The sequence below is a fragment of the Pecten maximus genome, chromosome 8, assembly GCF_902652985.1.
Source record: "Pecten maximus chromosome 8, xPecMax1.1, whole genome shotgun sequence".
Classification (NCBI taxonomy): domain Eukaryota; kingdom Metazoa; phylum Mollusca; class Bivalvia; order Pectinida; family Pectinidae; genus Pecten; species Pecten maximus.
Window position 1 is genome coordinate 37,977,815 of NC_047022.1, and position 19,442 is coordinate 37,997,256.

Consider the following 19,442-nt stretch of genomic DNA (forward strand, 5'->3'; position numbering starts at 1 on the left):
CCGTCTCATGCAGGCGAGGGGAGGCAACTTTTATACACAGATGTATAAGTCACATTGGCGTGAAAATAAAATGAATCATGTTTAGTTTTTAAATTTAATTTAATATATGTAAACCTGTACATATTTGCAATGTTGACCAGCACCTCCTTTCAGATCCCGTGAAGTTCCCTCACATGTACTACTCGGCAGTGAATTTCATTATACTACATGTACAATGGTAGAAGGACGCGTGCGCTAACAAATTGAGCAAAACCGCTGTCAGTTTATTGGTGGTAACAATTTATGTTAGAACACGTACCATTCACTAAAAATCCCATGCGTATGGAACAGCAAATTTTATGTTGTCATAAATATAACGTTGAAATCACAATATTGGTCATGTGCTGTGTGGCAGGTTGAATCATTGTGTCGTATGTTTTGTATATATATATCTATATGTTGTTTGTAGGTTTTAATAAATGAAGGCACACGGTTCTCTAAAGGTTGTTTGATGGTAATATGATGTGGCACCTTAACGTTTGTGGTCATGGTATTTGTTTTAATTATTTGCATGTGTTGACATGTGACTGTCTTGGACTATTTTCATTGGACAATACCAACCTGAGAATCTTGCCTTTTTACAATTCCTACAGCTACACGTACATTCACTTTCGTGCTCTAAGGTTTAAGACCTTTACTATATATTGGACAGTCGTGGATACAATGGTATAGCTGCGTTTGGTAAGTTGTACTAATTTATACTATTTTTGATAAATTATTGTAACCTTAATTTAGAATAATTAGGCATAGACTATTTATATACATTGCTTGAATAACTGTTTTAGATATATAGTGTAACATATGTGTTCCGCCATTTTTGGTATGGTATAAGTTAGTATATTAAAATAACCATTTGATAAAGATCTCGTGAATAGTCAATAACATATGTAAATATAGTTAATACTCATGTCATATTGCTTTTAGAGATGGTATCATACCCTTTACTTTCTTTTTGTCCCGGCAATGAGTACGTACGTGTAAGGGCGAGAGTGTATATTGGATTATTATGTAATAGCTATTTAAATATGTACTATGTATTTATAATGATTGATTGATTGATTGTTAGGGCTTAACGTCCTTGTTCCGGTTATAACCGAGCCTTGGACACTAAGGGGGAATGGGGTAGGTCAGGGCACTACTGTGAGCATTTCCGCATTTTGTCACCGCACAATGATCTAATATTGGAGGGACAGGCGATTATCTCTATGTCTTTATATATAAAAACTGTCACTGAATTGCCTTAATACATAACTTTTCCTAATCTAGGATTTATAATTTATTTATTTATTTAACGGGTTTACGTCCCCTGGTACGGCCTTGCGGCCTTTCAGCTGACGAGGGAGAGAGATGTGCTGGCTCTATGGAGGATTTTTCTCTCTCAGAATGCCTCATTCAAGATGGCTGCCCATGGGAAGCCATCTTGAATGAGGTATTCTGGGAGAGAAAAAAATCCTCCATAGGAGTCATCAATTCTCTCCCCTATATCTTGGTTTTCAATACAGAAGTGACATACCTTTCTTTAACTATCTATACTTTCTATTTTTTATAATATACCAAATACCGTATACTAAGCATCTGAAGGATATATACATTCCTTTATATACTGTATGAATAGTTTGTTTTTGGAGGTAATCTTGTCTTTTTTGATGGTTTTACTCCAATATTATCACCAAATTCTACTCAAGCATTGTCACCTCTGATGCCAACATTGTCACAGGTAAGACCTACAAAACCTCCTCTTTTACAATTTGATTCTAAAAATAGAGTTACTATGAAAACATCAAGTACTCTTCCAAAGTCAACAGATTCTACCCTAACACTATCACCTATGATGCCACCCTTGTCACCAGATGCTACCCCAACAAAGTCACCTATGATGCCACTCTTGTCACCAGATGCTACCCCAACACTGTCACCTATGATGCCACCCTTGTCACCATATGCTACCCCAACAAAGTCACCTGTGATGCCACCCTTGTCACCAGATGCTATCCCAACAAAGTCACCTGTGATGCCACCCTTGTCACCAGATGCTACCCCAACAAAGTCACCTGTGATGCCACCCTTGTCACCAGATGCTACCCCAACAAAGTCACCTGTGATGCCTATGCTGTTACCAGATGCTACCCCAACAAAGTCACCTGTGATGCCTATACTGTCACCAAATTCTACTGCAACAAAGTCACCTGTGATGCCTATACTGTCACCAAATTCTACTGCAACAAAGTCACCTGTGATGCCTATACTGTCACCAGATACTACCCCAACAAAGTCACCTGTGATGCCTATACTGTCACCATATTCTACCCCAACAAAGTCATCTGTGATGCCACCCTTGTCACCAACAGTTGAGACTGATGGTGAAGAAGATGATGCTGTGAGTAAAGCTATAATAATTTTTTTAGAATAGCACAAGCTGAAACTTGTTAGTATTGTTTCAAGTATAGAAAAAGTATAATATGAAACTTATTAGTATTGTATTTGTATTGGTTTAAGTATAGAAAAAGTATAATATGAAACTTATTTGTATTGTTTCAAGTATAGAAAAAGTATAAGCTGAAACTTATTTGTATTGTTTTAAGCATAGAAAAAGTATAAGCTGAAACTTATTAGTATTGTTTCAAGTATAGAAAAAGTATAATATGAAACTTATTTGTATTGTTTCAAGTATAGAAATAGTAAAAGCTGAAACTTATTAGTATTGTTTCAAGTATAGAAAAAGTATAATATGAAACTTATTTGTATTGTTTCAAGTATAGAAAAAGTATAAGCTGAAACTTATTAGTATTGTTTCAAGTATAGAAAAAGTATATGAAACTTATTTGTATTGTTTCAAGTATAGAAAAAGTATAAGCTGAAACTCATTTGTATTGTTTCAAGTATAGAAAAAGTATAAGCTGAAACTTATTAGTATTGTTTCAAGTATAGAAAAAGTATAATGTGAAACTTATTTGTATTGTTTCAAGTATAGAAAAAGTATAAGCTGAAACTTATTAGTATTGTTTCAAGTATAGAAAAAGTATAAGCTGAAACTTATTAGTATTGTTTCAAGTATAGAAAAAGTATAAGCTGAAACTTATTAGTATTGTATTTGTATAAAAACACAAATCCTCCCTCTGAAATCTAGGACAGCAATCATAGATTTCTTTATCAACAATGTTTTTTATATTAATATATTTTTTTAGGATATAGATAGACTGATATCTGTAAGTATCATGAAACCTGTCAATATGTTTTATGTCTCCAATCAACAGAAAAATCAATGATTAAGAATGAAACTAATTGAAAAAAAAAGAAAAATTTATGATAATTTGCATGACAAATGTATTTTTTTTTATGTTTTTTAGTTCCAATCAAAAAATGTTTTAGTGTTTTTTAATAAACAATTAATCAATGATTAAAAGATAAAACAAACTAATGATTAAAATATAAAACTAAATTGATTTTTTTTCACTGAACTACAGTTAGACTTTTGTTTTCTTACAGTTTCATTCAGAAAGGAGCTTTACAAAAGCCAGAGCCGTGGGAATTAATTTTATAGTAAAGGAGGTGGTGCATGGTGGCCCACGGCCGGATCTTATTTTATGCATGATATTATGATAGACTTTTACCAAATACATGTCATTTTAGACACTAAAACGAAAATTGGCAAATGCTGTATACGCAGCGCCACCTAACATGATTTCTGTAAAAAATGTGTACCCTCCCTTTTAAATTCAATATATTTCTCGTACAAAAGTACTTGATAAATTTCATATTGTATTGATAGTCTCATGTGATGTTATATTTTATAAAAACATGTGTGTTTAGTATGAATTTGTATAATAGAAAGTGTAATTACAGCTTTTTAAACAAAATTATCTGTTAAAAATTTACCTTCTTGAAATTTTCTTTTATTTGTTAAGTAGATAAAATGTAATAATCGTTGGAGTACTATCAAATTTTGCTTTTAAAAAACATGTTTGCATATTAATCTTAATACACAACCAAAAAAAATCATCAAAAATTACTGGATAACAAAAGATTTTTGCATACAAAGAAAGGTCATGAAGTAAATTGTATTAAAAAACCAAGAGTTAAAAAGGAGCACCCTGTCTGACACAAGCAGTAAAGTCTGATGGCATTGTTATTTTTGTTGGATTTTTAGCATTTGCCTCTATTTTTCAGTACTTTCGGTACTTTGATATGTTGTCCAAAATTGGGGGTGTATGCATTTAACATAATAAAATCTTGGCATATCCAGTAATTCACCAAATAAATTTGTTTCATTAAATGTTTATGAATATCCATAGATTATTTATAACTGGAAATTTTGATAGTACTCCATCAATAACTGTGTGGTATTAGACTTTAAATGAAAAGTTAAAAACAATGATTTTCACAAAGAAGACATCAAATTAGGCTGAAATTTAATTTTAGTGTCACGGAGCGTGATGATTCATATACAAAATTAAACCTTAAACAAATGGGGTAAATTTGTTTCACAAATAGGAAATAAAAATGTGTTCTATAATAATTAGTGGTCAAAACATTAGCTTCTTATGCAGTTTGATGCGGAAATAATGAAATCACCAAAAAAAGAATATATACATTGAGGAATGGAAATTAATTCCTCCCACATAATCGGGGATATTATGCTTTTGACAAAAATATGTTTCCGGGAAAAAAATCGCTGTGGGCCGATTTAGCCCTCCTATGCACCACCTCCTTTTAAAGATTTGAAAAGGGATGAAAAATTCATAAACAATATTGATAAGATTAAAGACACTTTTAAAAAACTTTTAACAAATAAAAAAATAAAGAAAAAAGAAAATGATAAAATAAAAATAACCATTTCACATCCTGAACTGAATACACCCATAATAATTCCACCAAAACCCAGTATTGATCCTGAATAAGTGATGGAAAAGATTGAAAACACTCTCAACAGTAATGAAGATTTACAAGTAACAGAAAAATTTATAGTCACATTAGGGATTTTACAAATGCCTTTAGGAGAAGGAAGAAGTTATATAACCAATTTAACACATATCAAAAACAAACATAGTATGGTTGAAATAAAAGCAAAAGACATGTGTGCTGCAAGAGCAGTTTTAGTAGGTTATGCCAAACAGTGTGTTAAGGAGAATGACATTGTGAAAAAAGAACGTGTAGCACATAAGTTGACATGTTTAGAATTACTTTTACAAAAAGGTATTTGCAATAAATATTATTATAAAGATTTATGTAGTAAATCTGTAACACAAACTATGGCTGTCAAAGCCTTGATGGTTAAAGCAGGCTTACCTCCAAATAAACCTGTCACATTAGATGATTTGAGAAAATTTGAACCATTACTGAGTATTGAAATAGGTGTTGTTAGTTTAGAATGTCAGAACCAATTTATAAAATACCCTACAGCTAAAAATAAGAAAATGTTTTTTTATATCATCATCATGAACATTATGATACCATTGCTAGTTTATCTGGATTTTTTAATCAAAGTTATTTTTGCATATTTTGTAAAATACCATATACTAATAAAAATAGACAAATATGTCAACATCATTGTAGGCTATGTTTTAGTGATAATTGTCTTCAAGAACAAACTGTCATTTGTACCACTTGTAACATGTCTTGTAGAAATTAAGAATGTTTCAGAAAACATAAAAATGCTGATGGAACATGTAAAAGTTCAAAAATGAAGTGTACAACTTGTCATCTGATATATGATAAATAAAAAAAATCTGAACATGAATGTTTCACTTATGAATGTAGCCAATGTAAAAAAAATGTTAAAAATGGTCATCTATGTTATTTGAGATCTATCAGAAGTATGAGTAGAGTAACTAATTACATCTTTTATGATTTTGAAACCACGCAGAATGAAAAATATACTTGTGAAATGGGGTATATGAAACCTCCCACATGTGAAGGTTGTATTACAGCAGAAAACCCCTTCTGTCCTAAATGTACTACTTGTGATAACTGCAATGACAAAATATGTGGTAAAGAAATCCATAAAGAGAACTTAGCCATAGTACACACAAAATGTGACAAATGTTCTATAGATGAGAAAACCTGTGAATTCTGTGGAAGTGTTTCACATGATTTCAAAAAAGAAATTTCCTTTCCCACAATGAAACAGTTTGGTGAATGGCTATTTACCAAGAGATATGCTAATTTTACATGCATTGCTCATAACAGTAAAGGATTTGATGGGTATTTCATTCTAGAATATCTGGGGAGTGTGGGAATTGCTCCTAAAAACCCAATATTTGCAGGAACAAAACTCATGCACATGTCAGTTGCTAAAGGTTTAAATATCAATGTTTTGGATTCTATCAATTTTCTACCTATGAAATTAGCTGACTTACCTAAAGCTTTTGATTTGAAAGAAATGCAAAAAGGTTACTTTCCATATCTTTTCAATACTAGTGAAAATAAAGATTATGTAGGACCTTATCCTGATGTGAAATATTATTGCATAGATCAAATGTCTCCAGAAGGTAGACAGAAATTCTTAAAATGGTATGAAACTAAAAAAGATGAGGTTTTTGATCTTCAAAAAGAATTATTTGATTATGCTCACTCAGATGTTGACATATTAAAAAGAGCCTGCTTAAAATTTAGAGATCTGATGATAGAAAATGCAATATATAGATCCTTTCCTATTTAAAACAGCTGCTGGTGTAGCCATGCACACTTTCAAGCATAATTTTATGAGAGAACAATACCTTTTAACTCTAAAAAATAGGGTTAAAGTTAATGCTATCAAAATAGCTGGTCAATATAAAGTAGGTGATAATGTCATAGATGCAGATTTAATATTGAAAGCAGAATTCCTAAAATCTGACATTGGTAGAATACCTGTACAAGGATATAGCTCAGGTGTAGCTTATAGTAAAGAGAGCATTCAATGGCTAGAATGGGTAAAACATGTGACAGGAAAACAAATTAGGCATGCACTCAATGGCAGGGGAGAAATTAAAATAGGTAAATATTTTGTAGATGGAATATGTGATAAAGAAATCTGGGAATTCAACGGTTGCTATTATCACTCTTGTGAAACTTGTATTCCTTATGATAGAGAAAAAGCAATATTTTCTCACAATAATAACATGACTCACAATGTCAATTTCCAAAAACATAAAAACAAAATCAGATATCTAGAACAATGTGGCTACACGGTTCTAGTTAAATGGGAACATGAGTTTTTAGAGGAGTTAAAAAATAATGTTCAAATGCAGGAATTTGTCAGAAATTTAGATCTTGTAGGCAGGTTGAATCCTAGGATTCTTTTTTTGGAGGGAGAACAAATGCTTTAAAATTACACCACAAAGTGAAAGAAGGGGAAGAAATGCATTATGCTGATTTCACTTCACTATATCCTTTTATTAACAAATATTGTAAATACCCTGTAGGACACCCTACCATCATAACTGAAAATTTTAAACCTGTTGAAGAGTATTTTGGAATAATTAAACTAAAGATATTGCCCCCTAGAAAGTTGTATCTACCTGTCTTACCAGTCAGAAGTACTGGAGGAAAACTCAATTTTCCCTTGTGTAAACAATGTTGTGAAATACAATCACATGAAACCTGTCACTGTTCAGATGAGGATATGGTTTTTTTGGGCACATGGTGTACTCCTGAAATAATGACAGCTATTGAAAAGGGGTATAGAATTATTAAAATTTATGAAGTGTATCATTTTACAGAAACTTCCTCTGATTTATTTAGAAAGTATATAGACACTTTTCTTAAATTCAAACAAGAAGCTAGTAGATGGCCTGTAGATTGTATAACTGAGAGTGATAGGGAAAAGTATGTTAAAGCATATTTTGAACATGAAAATATCCAGCTAACTAATATAAAAAGTAATCCTGGACTTAGAGTAGTTTCTAAATTGTTGTTGAATTCATTCTGGGGTAAATTTGCACAGAGAAAACAATTTACACAAAGTACATTTTTCACCAGTGCAGATGTATGTAAATTTTATGAATTCATCACAAACAATACTCTTGATATTGTTGATTTTCACATCATAAATGGAAATCTTATCTACATGCAATATCTAGTCAAAGATTCCTATTTGAAAGAAGATAATTTTACCAACATATTCATGGCTACATTCACAACATGTTGGGCCAGATTACATTTGTATTATCAAATGGATATATTAAAAGAAAATGTCGTGTATACAGATACAGATAGTTTGATATATCTAACAAAGAAAACACAGCCTGTGAAATTAACTCTAGGAAAGTATTTAGGGGAACTTACAAATGAATTAGGAGATGATGAACACATTGTAGAATATATAGGGTTGGGACCTAAAAATTATGGATACAGAACAAATACTGGTAAAGAAGTATGTAAAGTGAGAGGTTTTTGTCTCAATTACATCAATTCAAAAGTAATCAACTTTTCCATAATGAAACAACTTTTGATGGATCCATCAGCTGAAGTAAATATTACTGATAGCAAAATTCTTAGATGTAGATTACATTTCAAACTGATTAACTCAACATGTTTGAAAAAATATAGATGTGCCTATGATAAGAGAGTTATTGATTTTAAATCCAGCATGACATACCCTTATGGTTTTTAATCTTTCTTTCATACAGTTACATATAAAACATAAAAGAGTGGATACTGATATATTTTGTTTAAAGATCTGCTCAAATTGATCATATTTTTATTCATCATTCTAAAAAAAATAAGAATGATGAAAAATATTTAGAAAGGGTTTTACCACAATGTGATATTGATTTCAAGAGTAAGACATTATTATGCTGTTGAATATTTTTGATCTGTGATATATGTACTGTATTTAAAAAATATTGTTGATAAATAAAATTGTTTTTTGTTATGTATTGTTAAAATGTTCATATATATTGTTAGAAATTGCTTGTACATTATAAATTAGAGAAAACAATGATTGTACATTACAAATTAGTATTTATTTTGATAAAAAAAATGAATTGTACATTATAAATTAGAGAAAACAATGATTGTATATTACAAATTAGTATTTATCTTAATAAAGAAATGATTGTATAAAAGAAATGATTGTACATTATAAATTAGAGAAAAAATGATTGTACATTTCAAATTAGTATTTATTTTAATAAAAGAAATGACTTTTAATTCAGAAAAAAGAAAAGATGGAAAAAAAAACAACAAAAAAAAACATCAGGATCATTTGTCATGAGATCTTGTTTTAATCACCAAGGGCTCTGATGAATCTGGTTCCAATGGTTTTTGGTATACACCATGAATCATCAACAGAAGATATTGTCCAAAAGAACCTGAAAAGATAAAATCTCAAGAATATACAGTTAAAGAAAGGTATGTCACTTCTGTATTGAAAACAAAGATACAGGGGAGAGAATTGATGACTCCTATGGAGGATTTTTTCTCTCCCAGAATACCTCATTCAAGATGGCTTCCCATGGGAAGCCATCTTGAATGAGGCATTCTGGGAGGGAAAAATCCTCCATAGAGCCAGCACATCTCTCGAGGGAATTAATTATGGAAGACACTTATTTATTATATGTAAAGCTAATGTTTTGGTTGAGTGTTATTTAATGTAATTGACACAGAGATGAAGTCTTGGTAATATAGACAGGATAATATATTTAAATGTATATACATATTATATATTGCAGTATATTGTATATTATAAAATATATTTAATATCTGATAGAGTACCGATTCTCTGTTAATTTTCTGTTAATTGACTTATTGAATATCAGTGAAAAATTATCGTTCTTGGCTGTGTATGACAAGTGTTTGGTATGAGTATATATGAGCGCGTGAGCAATGTGTATTTTGTTTTATGTTGCAGGGTTTTTATTTAATGTACAATAAAGAAAGACCCTTATAACATCTCCTTGTATTTCCTGAGACTGTTACATGTTGAAAATGTGTTCTGGTCTCAAACAAATCTTCAATTATCTATACAATATTTCGAAAAGAAGGGATCTGTTATTGGCCCCATCTATCAGGAGTAACTCATCACTATTGTGTAATCAATCTGGATTAGTGAAATGTTCATTTGAAAATCAAAACATCATTAGTTTTCTGTATGATAAGAATATTTCGTTATTTATAATCTATTGTCAGGTACATCAGGACCACAGGCGCTTACATAGAAATTGTGATTAAGAAAATATTATGTCAAGGGAACTACATGTATGACAACTTTAAGGTTGGTAACCTCGTCACGAGTGAAACGGCACCCCTCTTCACTTCAATCGACTAAACAATACATCTATACGACCCTCATCAAGGAGCATTCAGCTTTAACCTACCGTGTCATACAATACTAATTGTTACATCCAAAACACAATAATCCGTGAAAACATCGCCGAATTTCTCCTTCAGAACACCATTTCGCATCACATCAGTCTATCCAGATTCCTCCTTTACATACGGGGTTAAAGGTCATGAGTTATCAGTGACTCATTATAATCCATTTTCCATTATTTTTAATGTATGCGATTGCTGAGTGGGCATTTTTGACTTCGTTTGCTTTTCCTATGTAATACTGTAATATTCGGTGCACGGGACTCTCACGTTTAAACTAATATATAATTAATAATATTATAGCATCGTTCTTCAGACGAAACTCTTGAAACATATCGTAGGTAAGACGAAACTCTTCAAATATCCTAAGCGTTTTCCGAACAATATGCGGGTTGTCAACAGACTTGAAGATGCATACCGAGATGACCCTAAAAGTGACCTGGCGATAGGCGATTTAATCACCAAATGACCTTTAAACCCATATGTAAATGAGGAATATCGACAGGCTGAGGAAGCTGTTTGAAAAAATGGTGTCCTGGTGGAGGAATTCGACGATGTTTTTACGGATTATTGTATTTTGGATATATATAAATCCGTATTTTACGGTAGGTTAAAGATGAATGTTTCTTGATGACAGTCGCATATAGTTTGCTGTGTTAGCTTGAATAAGTGTGATTATAAGTTGATTGAAGTGAGGTCGTGTGCCGCTTCGCTCCTGACGAAGTTGCCAATCTTGTAGTTTCAACAGTACACATACCACTGCCAAATAAAAAACGCTTAAAATTCACATTTTCTCTGCAAGCGCCTGTTATGAAGAAAGCAAAAACTACATTGATATTATCAACATAGAATACCGACATAATAACCGCTAACAGTCAGAATGATGTATTCAATAGGCGTATGGAATTCATCATGGGATAAGTGACCTGAATCATAACAAGAAGGAAAAAAATATCGACATAGTAAAGCCTATCAACTGGTTTTCTAATAAAATGAATTGAAAGTATTTTCTCCTGGTTCATTTCACGTGTTTATCTCTGTGTTGGTTTGACGTGTTTATCTCTGTGTCGGTTTGACGTGTTTTTCTCTGTGTCGGTTTGACGTGTTTTCTCTGTGTTGGTTTGACGTGTTTTCTCTGTGTTGATTTCACGTGTTTTCTCTGTGTTGGTTTGACGTGTTTTTTCTCTGTGTCGGTTTGACGTGTTTTTCTCTGTGTTGGTTTGACATGTTTTTTCTCTGTGTTAGTTTGACGTGTTTTTCTTTCTGTCGGTTTGACGTGTTTTTTCTCTGTTTTGGTTTGACGTGTTTTTCTCTGTGTCGGTTTGACGTGTTTTTCTCTGTGTCGGTTTGACGTGTTTTTCTCTCTGTCGGTTTGACGTGTTTTTCTCTGTGTTGGTTTGACATGTTTTTTCTCTGTGTTAGTTTGACGTGTTTTCTCTGTGTCGGTTTGACGTGTTTTTCTCTGTTTTGGTTTGACGTGTTTTTCTCTGTGTCGGTTTGACGTGTTTTTCTCTGTGCTAGTTTGACGTGTTTTTCTCTGTGTCGGTTTGACGTGTTTTTCTCTGTTTTGGTTTGACGTGTTTTTCTCTGTGTCGGTTTGACGTGTTTTTCTCTGTGTCGGTTTGACGTGTTTTTCTCTGTGTTAGTTTGACGTGTTTTTCTCTGTGTCGGTTTGACGTGTTTTCTCTGTGTTGATTTGACGTGTTTTTCTCTGTGTCGGTTTGACGTGTTTTTCTCTGTGTTGATTTGACGTGTTTTTCTCTGTGTAAGTTTGACGTGTTTTTCTCTGTGTCGGTTTGACGTGTTTTTCTCTGTGTCGGTTAGCAAATTCATTTAAGCGGACGATTATTTAATATATGATAAGGCGGATCTTTCAAATCCTTTAATGAATGCCATGTTTGATTTACTGCTGTATGTGGTTATCAGCATCTGTTGTGCAGTGTGTTGTTGATTTTCAGCGATATATAGTGTTCTGTCAATTGAATAACTTCCCTTCTGTAATGTTTTAGAATGAAATTGATTCGTTCAAGTCAAATTGAGTTCTAATTTAGTTTTCCTATAGTCTTACATTGACGATGACATTTATAAATGTATCTTGTGAAGATAATTGTCAACTTTAATACCGTTTTGTGTAGGCTGTGACTTGACGCTACAAAAACTATATGTCGCGATGTCGGAAAGCATTACGTTTGATTGAAACATGATATTCGGATGAATCCAGAATTTCTTCAATACCGAATCTGGGAAAAGGAAAAACAATTTGTTCCTTTTTTAGTTCGGGTCGATATCCCATGACACTATTTTCTGAAATGAATCGATGATATCGAGAACACAACGCTTATTTTTTCCTTATAAAGTTGGCATTTGACCGGGTGGTGATGAAATAATATCACTCCCACAGATTGTTGTTCTGTTATTATTAGAGGCGGCACATACATTGAAAACAAGTCCTCCCGCATAAGCATCCCAGACCAAGGGACCTCAACTGCAGTTTTCATGGCGGGAAGTAGATGGCACCGCGCCATTATCATCGTAAGTGAATATAATCTGTGATTGTTTATGGATAACAGAACGGCTTAATATCGTGTATGTAATCTAGGGTGAAGTAAATTGACAGGCCAGTGGGATATGTTTTCCACAACTTGGTAGGATATTGAGAGTTGGCCTTACCCCGAGTTTGCCCTAGACTTACGTGGCGGGTGCCGTTTTCCTGTTCCAAAGGGCCTTTATACAGATCATCCTGTTTGATTTTAAGTTACAATTGCGATTATTATGTCAGTATTCTCTGTAATTTCTCTCTTTGTCCATAATATTCTCTCTTGTCAAATCCATGTTTGAGTAAACTGATGATTTAGATATCTGTATTATCTATTTTCGGCGTTCTAGTACTTGTCTATATACAACATTGTTTTTTCCCTGATAATTATTTGTATGAAGCAATGTCAGGCGACGTAATAATGAAACTATATACATGTACTATGGCTATAGATAGCCAAGGTTATCATTTGTAACATGTAATTGACTCAATACTTCGTTATCAATTTATTGCACATAACACCTCATCTTGATATTGTTTATTAAAAATGATATGTTCTAACTAAGAAGAGAAATTAAACCGGAAGTGTATATCACAAATCTCAATATTTTAATCAAATGTGATGTCACGTAGCTTTCTCTACACATTATTTCGATTTTTCAATGCGCACATTATGCCAAATTTTAACATTTATTTTCACACAGCATGTGAGCGAGGCGCTAATGTATGAATCATACTAGAGAGAATTGGGGAAAACCCCCTCCATGGACACAATATCAAAAGTAGTGTTCCAGTGATCCATGGTTTACTGTAGGCAGTTTTAATTTCATGAAAAATCAACTCGCGAATCTTCAGCTGCCTGCAAGGATGTTGATTTATGAAGAAATTAGTGCGATGATATCAGTACGTACATGTATCCGAAATCGTCCAATCTCGGTTAAATACCTTAATTATGACAAGGTTGTCATTCCCGGATCCGTTTCAGCTTTCGGCAATTGGAAGACTCGTAATTGGAGACATTACATCCTGATAACGTTAGTATTTAAAAGAAACCTGTACACAGTGTGTCAGTACAGTATCATACTAACAATATCTTTGTTATTACTCGATTGTACGAAGAGGTATCTCAACTATGCAGTACATGTATTTGGTAAGTTATAGAAGTTTATATTCATATCAATTGATTCATCTTACACGTTTTTTCAATATAAAATTAATAGTGGGGGCTCCTGAGGTTTGATGGTTTCTAAAACATGTTCTAGTCTCGAGGCATGGCATATATTACATACGATTCATAATATCGAGTCACGTATCGATTGATACAGTGTATTTATAACGGTCTGGAATGTGTGCGAAATATGATAAGATATTCTATGTATATCGCATTTCTTTAAATTAAACAATCGATTATAATCGAAATTATTCAATTAAAATATTGACATGTATATATCTGTACTAATAGAGCTAAAAAACAAGCAGTCTAACTTAAGTTGGTTGGTATAGAAAATCTAATAGCAATGGCATCTATTGATAACATAGTAACGAGCTTTAAATGATTCACAACACAGCAACCATTTGTAATTAAAAATATCTATAACGCAGACACCAGGTCTGAAATTATTTATATACAGAAACCTGCTCGAATTTGCATAATTTATAAAAGAACCCATATGTTTTTATCTTATTTTTCGTGGTCATTCTCCGAATAAGACAACACTAGGAAACTATATGGCCAAAACATTGACAAACATCAGTAATATTTCTATACTGAACGAGCATCATGCGTTACTAGCAAACAAATGTATTTGCATTGTATAATTATGTCTAGCAAATAAAACAAAATTTTCATTTCTTAATGACGAGCAAACATATTCACAGTTTTTCCATCTAATAATGAAGCTAAAGCGAAAGAATATATTCATGTAGTGATGACAGGCAAAAATAGTCATGTAGTGATGACAGGCAAACATAGTCATGTAGTGATGACAGGCAAACATAGTCATGTAGTGATGACAGGCAAACATAGTCATGTAGTGATGACAGGCAAACATAGTCATGTTGTTATAACCTGCAAACATATTTTTTGTTATAATGGCACGATCACAAATATCCTAGTCTTATAATAACTGGAGAGCGAAAATATCTTACATTTTCATAACATGGCATCACTATACGATGTTGTGTTTTATCATGTCCATGCTGTTATGTAACGGCAACCTATATTTATAGGATTCAGATTTATATAAGTGTCTTGACAATTGTTCCTGATTCCCTTTTGTATCAATTACATATTGTATATATATTGTTAAATGGAAATTGACAAAAAAAAAAAAAAAAAAAACAACAAAAAAACAACAAAAAAAACAAACCACAGTTTAAACTTAACATCACTATAAAATAGTATAAACAATATTTAAAAAAAAACCCCACTTTTTCAAGTAAATAATCTAAATACAATATTGTCTAAACATAAAGAATGACACACAAAATAAAACAATGATTGTAGATATTGATCTTGATTTAGAAAATGTTTACAATACAAAGCTAGCTGTGATAAAGGATATCTATAACTAGAGGAACTAGCTATAATTGAAGATATCTATAACTAGAGGAACTAGCTATAATTGAAGATATCTATAACTAGAGGAACTAGCTATAATTGAAGATATCTATAACTAGAGGAACTAGCTATAATTGAAGATATCTATAACTAGAGGAACTAGCTATAATTGAAGATATTTATAACTTAGGAACAAGCTATAATTGAATATATTTATAGCTTGGGAACTAGCTATAATTGAAGATATTTATAACTTAGGAACTAGCTATAATTGAATATATGTATAACTTAGGAACTAGCTATAATTGAAGATATCTGTAACTTAGGAACTAGCTATAATTGAATATATTTATAACTTGGGAACTAGCTATAATTGAAGATATTTATAACTTAGGAACTAGCTATAATTGAATATATTTATAACTTGGGAACTAGCTATAATTGAAGATATTTATAACTTAGGAACTAGCTCTAATTGAAGATATTTCAACGTATAAAAACATGGTTTTTATGTCATCTCTTGTTCTAGCAAGAAGTATAGTTGAGACAGATCTACTATTACCTGCTAAAGCAGAGGAATAGTCGGAATTTACTGTGGAATAAATACAAACTATTAAACAGTAATCCAAGAACTTCTCCACAGTTGAATGTGATAAAAATAGTTCTGTCTCAACTCAATTTCATGCTATTACAATAGATCGTTTTGGTTAAAAAAATATACCAGAAATGTAACACTTTATTATAAAAAGATATCCATAATCCATTAGGAAGTTCACATTTGATGAATCCAGTATTCCAAGATCACAACATTTTCTCCCGTAAAGAAATCACAGAAGCTTGACACTTTTTTTCTTGCTATAAATTTCCATCTTCGAATCGACGAGATGACAGCTATCAGATTGAGTAATGCGATCTTAATGATAAGAAAAAGATCGAAATGAAGATGGGAATATGTTTCAAAATTATTTCCTTTGAACACAAAACCAGGATATCATCAACTACAAATCATTTGTAAAGTCCAAGGACACACCGTGCAGTTTGTCATGTGTGTGTTTTTACTCTCAATGAAATGTACAATAGCCTGTATGGTTTAATTGTCATCTAAAAGACAAGAATTACAAATACAGTCGACCTACAATATCTCTCTGGTCGTTATCGGTATAACGGAACGGTTAAAGTATGGGGTTGAGGGATATCCATTGTAGCAAGACTCTGTTGCCTCACTCCTCTCGGCTTGCCTCCGGCCGGTCCGCCGGTTTATGGCACTTTCTTCACCTAATTAGTTAAACCTGGTCTCGGGGACATCCCACAACCGCGTTCTTTGTCCGTATAAACTATTTTATGTTTTTGGTACTTGTGTTATATATAACGTCTTAAATTAACATGTGATTTATTGAAGGACATGTTTTGTCATTGCCTCGTTCAAACGTTAATAACGCGATAGTTGTCATGTCCCCGTTTGTTTGATAATATATGTGTGTTAATAGTCTGCTTGTAAACTCACCGTTTTTTAGTTAATGGCCACCTAACGTATTTATTATGTTTGGGGTATTACAATTCATATTCCTGTTGTTTCAGGGTGGACTCCTTCTTGTTTTACCTTCTGTATTTGTTTGGGGTATTACAATTCATATTCCTGTTGTTTCAGGGTGGACTCCTTCTTGTTTTACCTTCTGTATTTGTTTGGGGTATTACAATTCATATTCCTGTTGTTTCAGGGTGGACTCCTTCTTGTTTTACCTTCTGTATTTGTTTGGGAAAGCTGTCACGGATTACCCTTGCACATGACCAGAAACTTCGACCTCGCCAAGCAAATCGATGTCGTCAACATATTTCTACGTTATTTAACAAGCAATTCAAGTATATCCATCACTTCGGGGGAAACGGTTGGAAAGTGTCCGTGGAAATACGTCATTAATGATGATGTCAATCGTTTTCCAGTGTCCATCATGGAAGCCAAATTTACCTCAAACGACAACAATAACCGATGTTTAGGCGCTCCAGCCACCAGTGAAACGGACTATTTTTGTGACTATATTTATAAAACTGTGGATGTTCTCAAGAAAACATGTATATTTTGCCCATTCCAGAAGAAAACGATCAATGTGAGTGTAGGAGCCAAATGTTCCAAATACAACGGTTGAACAATCTATTTGATACAGTTTACTTACCAACAATACAAGATGACGTTGGCTTCCACTTTTGGAAAACAGAGTTTAATATATATACATGTACATGATCGAAAATATACATTATTACATTTTAAATGATTTCAAATGATGTATATCGTGCTACAGAATAGTGCAAGTTGGTATTTTAGCCAGGCTAATTATATACATGGTGAATACAACAGATACAGAGAGGTTTGCCTTTAGCATATATCTTATCATGTTATACCGTCCTACTATATACACTATTATCATCAAATAATATAATTATATAACCATTCATATATTGACGAAATCAAATTATATAACGATATCACTTGCCATGTAATGACGAAATCCAATAATATAACGATATAACCAATTATATATTGACGAAATCCAATAATATAACGATATAACCAATTATATATTGACGAAATCCAATAAGATATCGATATAACCAATTATATATTGACCAAATCCAATAATACAACGATATAATATTTTGACGAAATCCAATAATATAACGATATAACCAATTATATATTGACGAAATCCATTTATATAACGATTTGACAGGCTTAAATCTGTTGAATACCCACCTAAGGATGTAAATTGTCATATATTTTGTTGTAAAATTCTTTTGAGAATTTTATTTTGTTCTAATACTGATGTGGAATAAACCATCTCTCAAAACATTTGTGATGATATGTTTCCATAATAGATTGTCATCTTGTTTAAGATGGCCTTTTCAATTCAATCATTGTTTTAGTTTTATATGGACCATGCATAAAACGATTTAACCAATCCTGTTATGACAACATCGTGCAATATAATCATGTAACACGATGTCGTATATGTTATGTTTGTTCGCTTCAGTGTTAATGATTTTGATACTAGATTATCTACCCCTAGTTTGAAACTTAGAATCGGACAAACCTAGAATTACAAAGCTCATTTTGGTCGGATAGACCATAGCTGTCGTGCAGACATGGTCACGTGGTTTCAGTGTTTCCGTTTGAGGGATCACTACTCTTTGTCAAAAACTTCCGATCTAAGGAATAGTCCATGTAAAATGATATTCGAAATTTTGATACTTGCTTGTCACACGAATCATTGAAGTTTAAGTAAATTAGCAATTGTTTGTTTGTTGTACTTACAATGAAACAAATGCGAATAATTACAAGCAAAAATAAAAGGCAAATTAACATATTAATACACCGTTCATGACTTCCGGCTGGTGAAGCTGTGTACCACTACATGTGTGTCGTCTGCTACAAATTGTCCTTTTCTCTTTGTATATTATGCATGTACTGTGCGTTTGGTATGACGTTGATAATATTGGTCATAAATGAACTGTGGTAAAGTTAAAATTAGATAATTCAGTTTAAGAAGGTATATTGGTATTAAGAGTAAGTAATCATGTCATGGGTCTGAAGCGAGATTCTCGTGTGCTTAAAGGCCGGGGACGGGGTATAAAAGGGAGACAACTTGGGAAAATGGAGTGTTATACAAATTTTTGGCAGCCTTCACTTCAGAGAGAGAATTTCCTCAAAATCATGTTTAACAAAAACTTATCTGACATAGATTTTGTTATGGTAACACATTTTTTTGTGAGGAATCTGAATATGTATACCATGTTATGCAAGAAAATCTAATTTGTTTGTTTTGTGATTAAATTTGTTTTTCTGATTCAATTTGCAAACTGTCAATCAAATTTGAATTTGCCAGTTTGCCTACCGGATGTAATTACCGGAAGTTGTGTTGTTGCTAAGGCCCTAGCTACGCATGCTGAGTAAACACATTTTCCTACCTTATCAACATTTTGGCGGCAAGGTCCAGAAATAAGATCCCATATGCACACATA

At 32.4% G+C, this 19,442-nt stretch overlaps 1 protein-coding gene across 1 annotated transcript; it reads left to right on the top strand.

Moving 5' to 3' along the window:
* The first annotated feature begins 1,810 nt into the window (after nucleotides 1–1,810).
* Nucleotides 1,811–17,572, top strand: LOC117332313 (proline-rich protein 36-like). The gene is made up of 2 exons (XM_033891198.1): nucleotides 1,811–2,416; nucleotides 17,147–17,572. Exons 1-2 carry the CDS (start codon nucleotides 1,811–1,813, stop codon nucleotides 17,570–17,572), a joined length of 1,032 nt encoding a protein of 343 aa, XP_033747089.1.
* The last annotated feature ends 1,870 nt before the right edge of the window (nucleotides 17,573–19,442 follow it).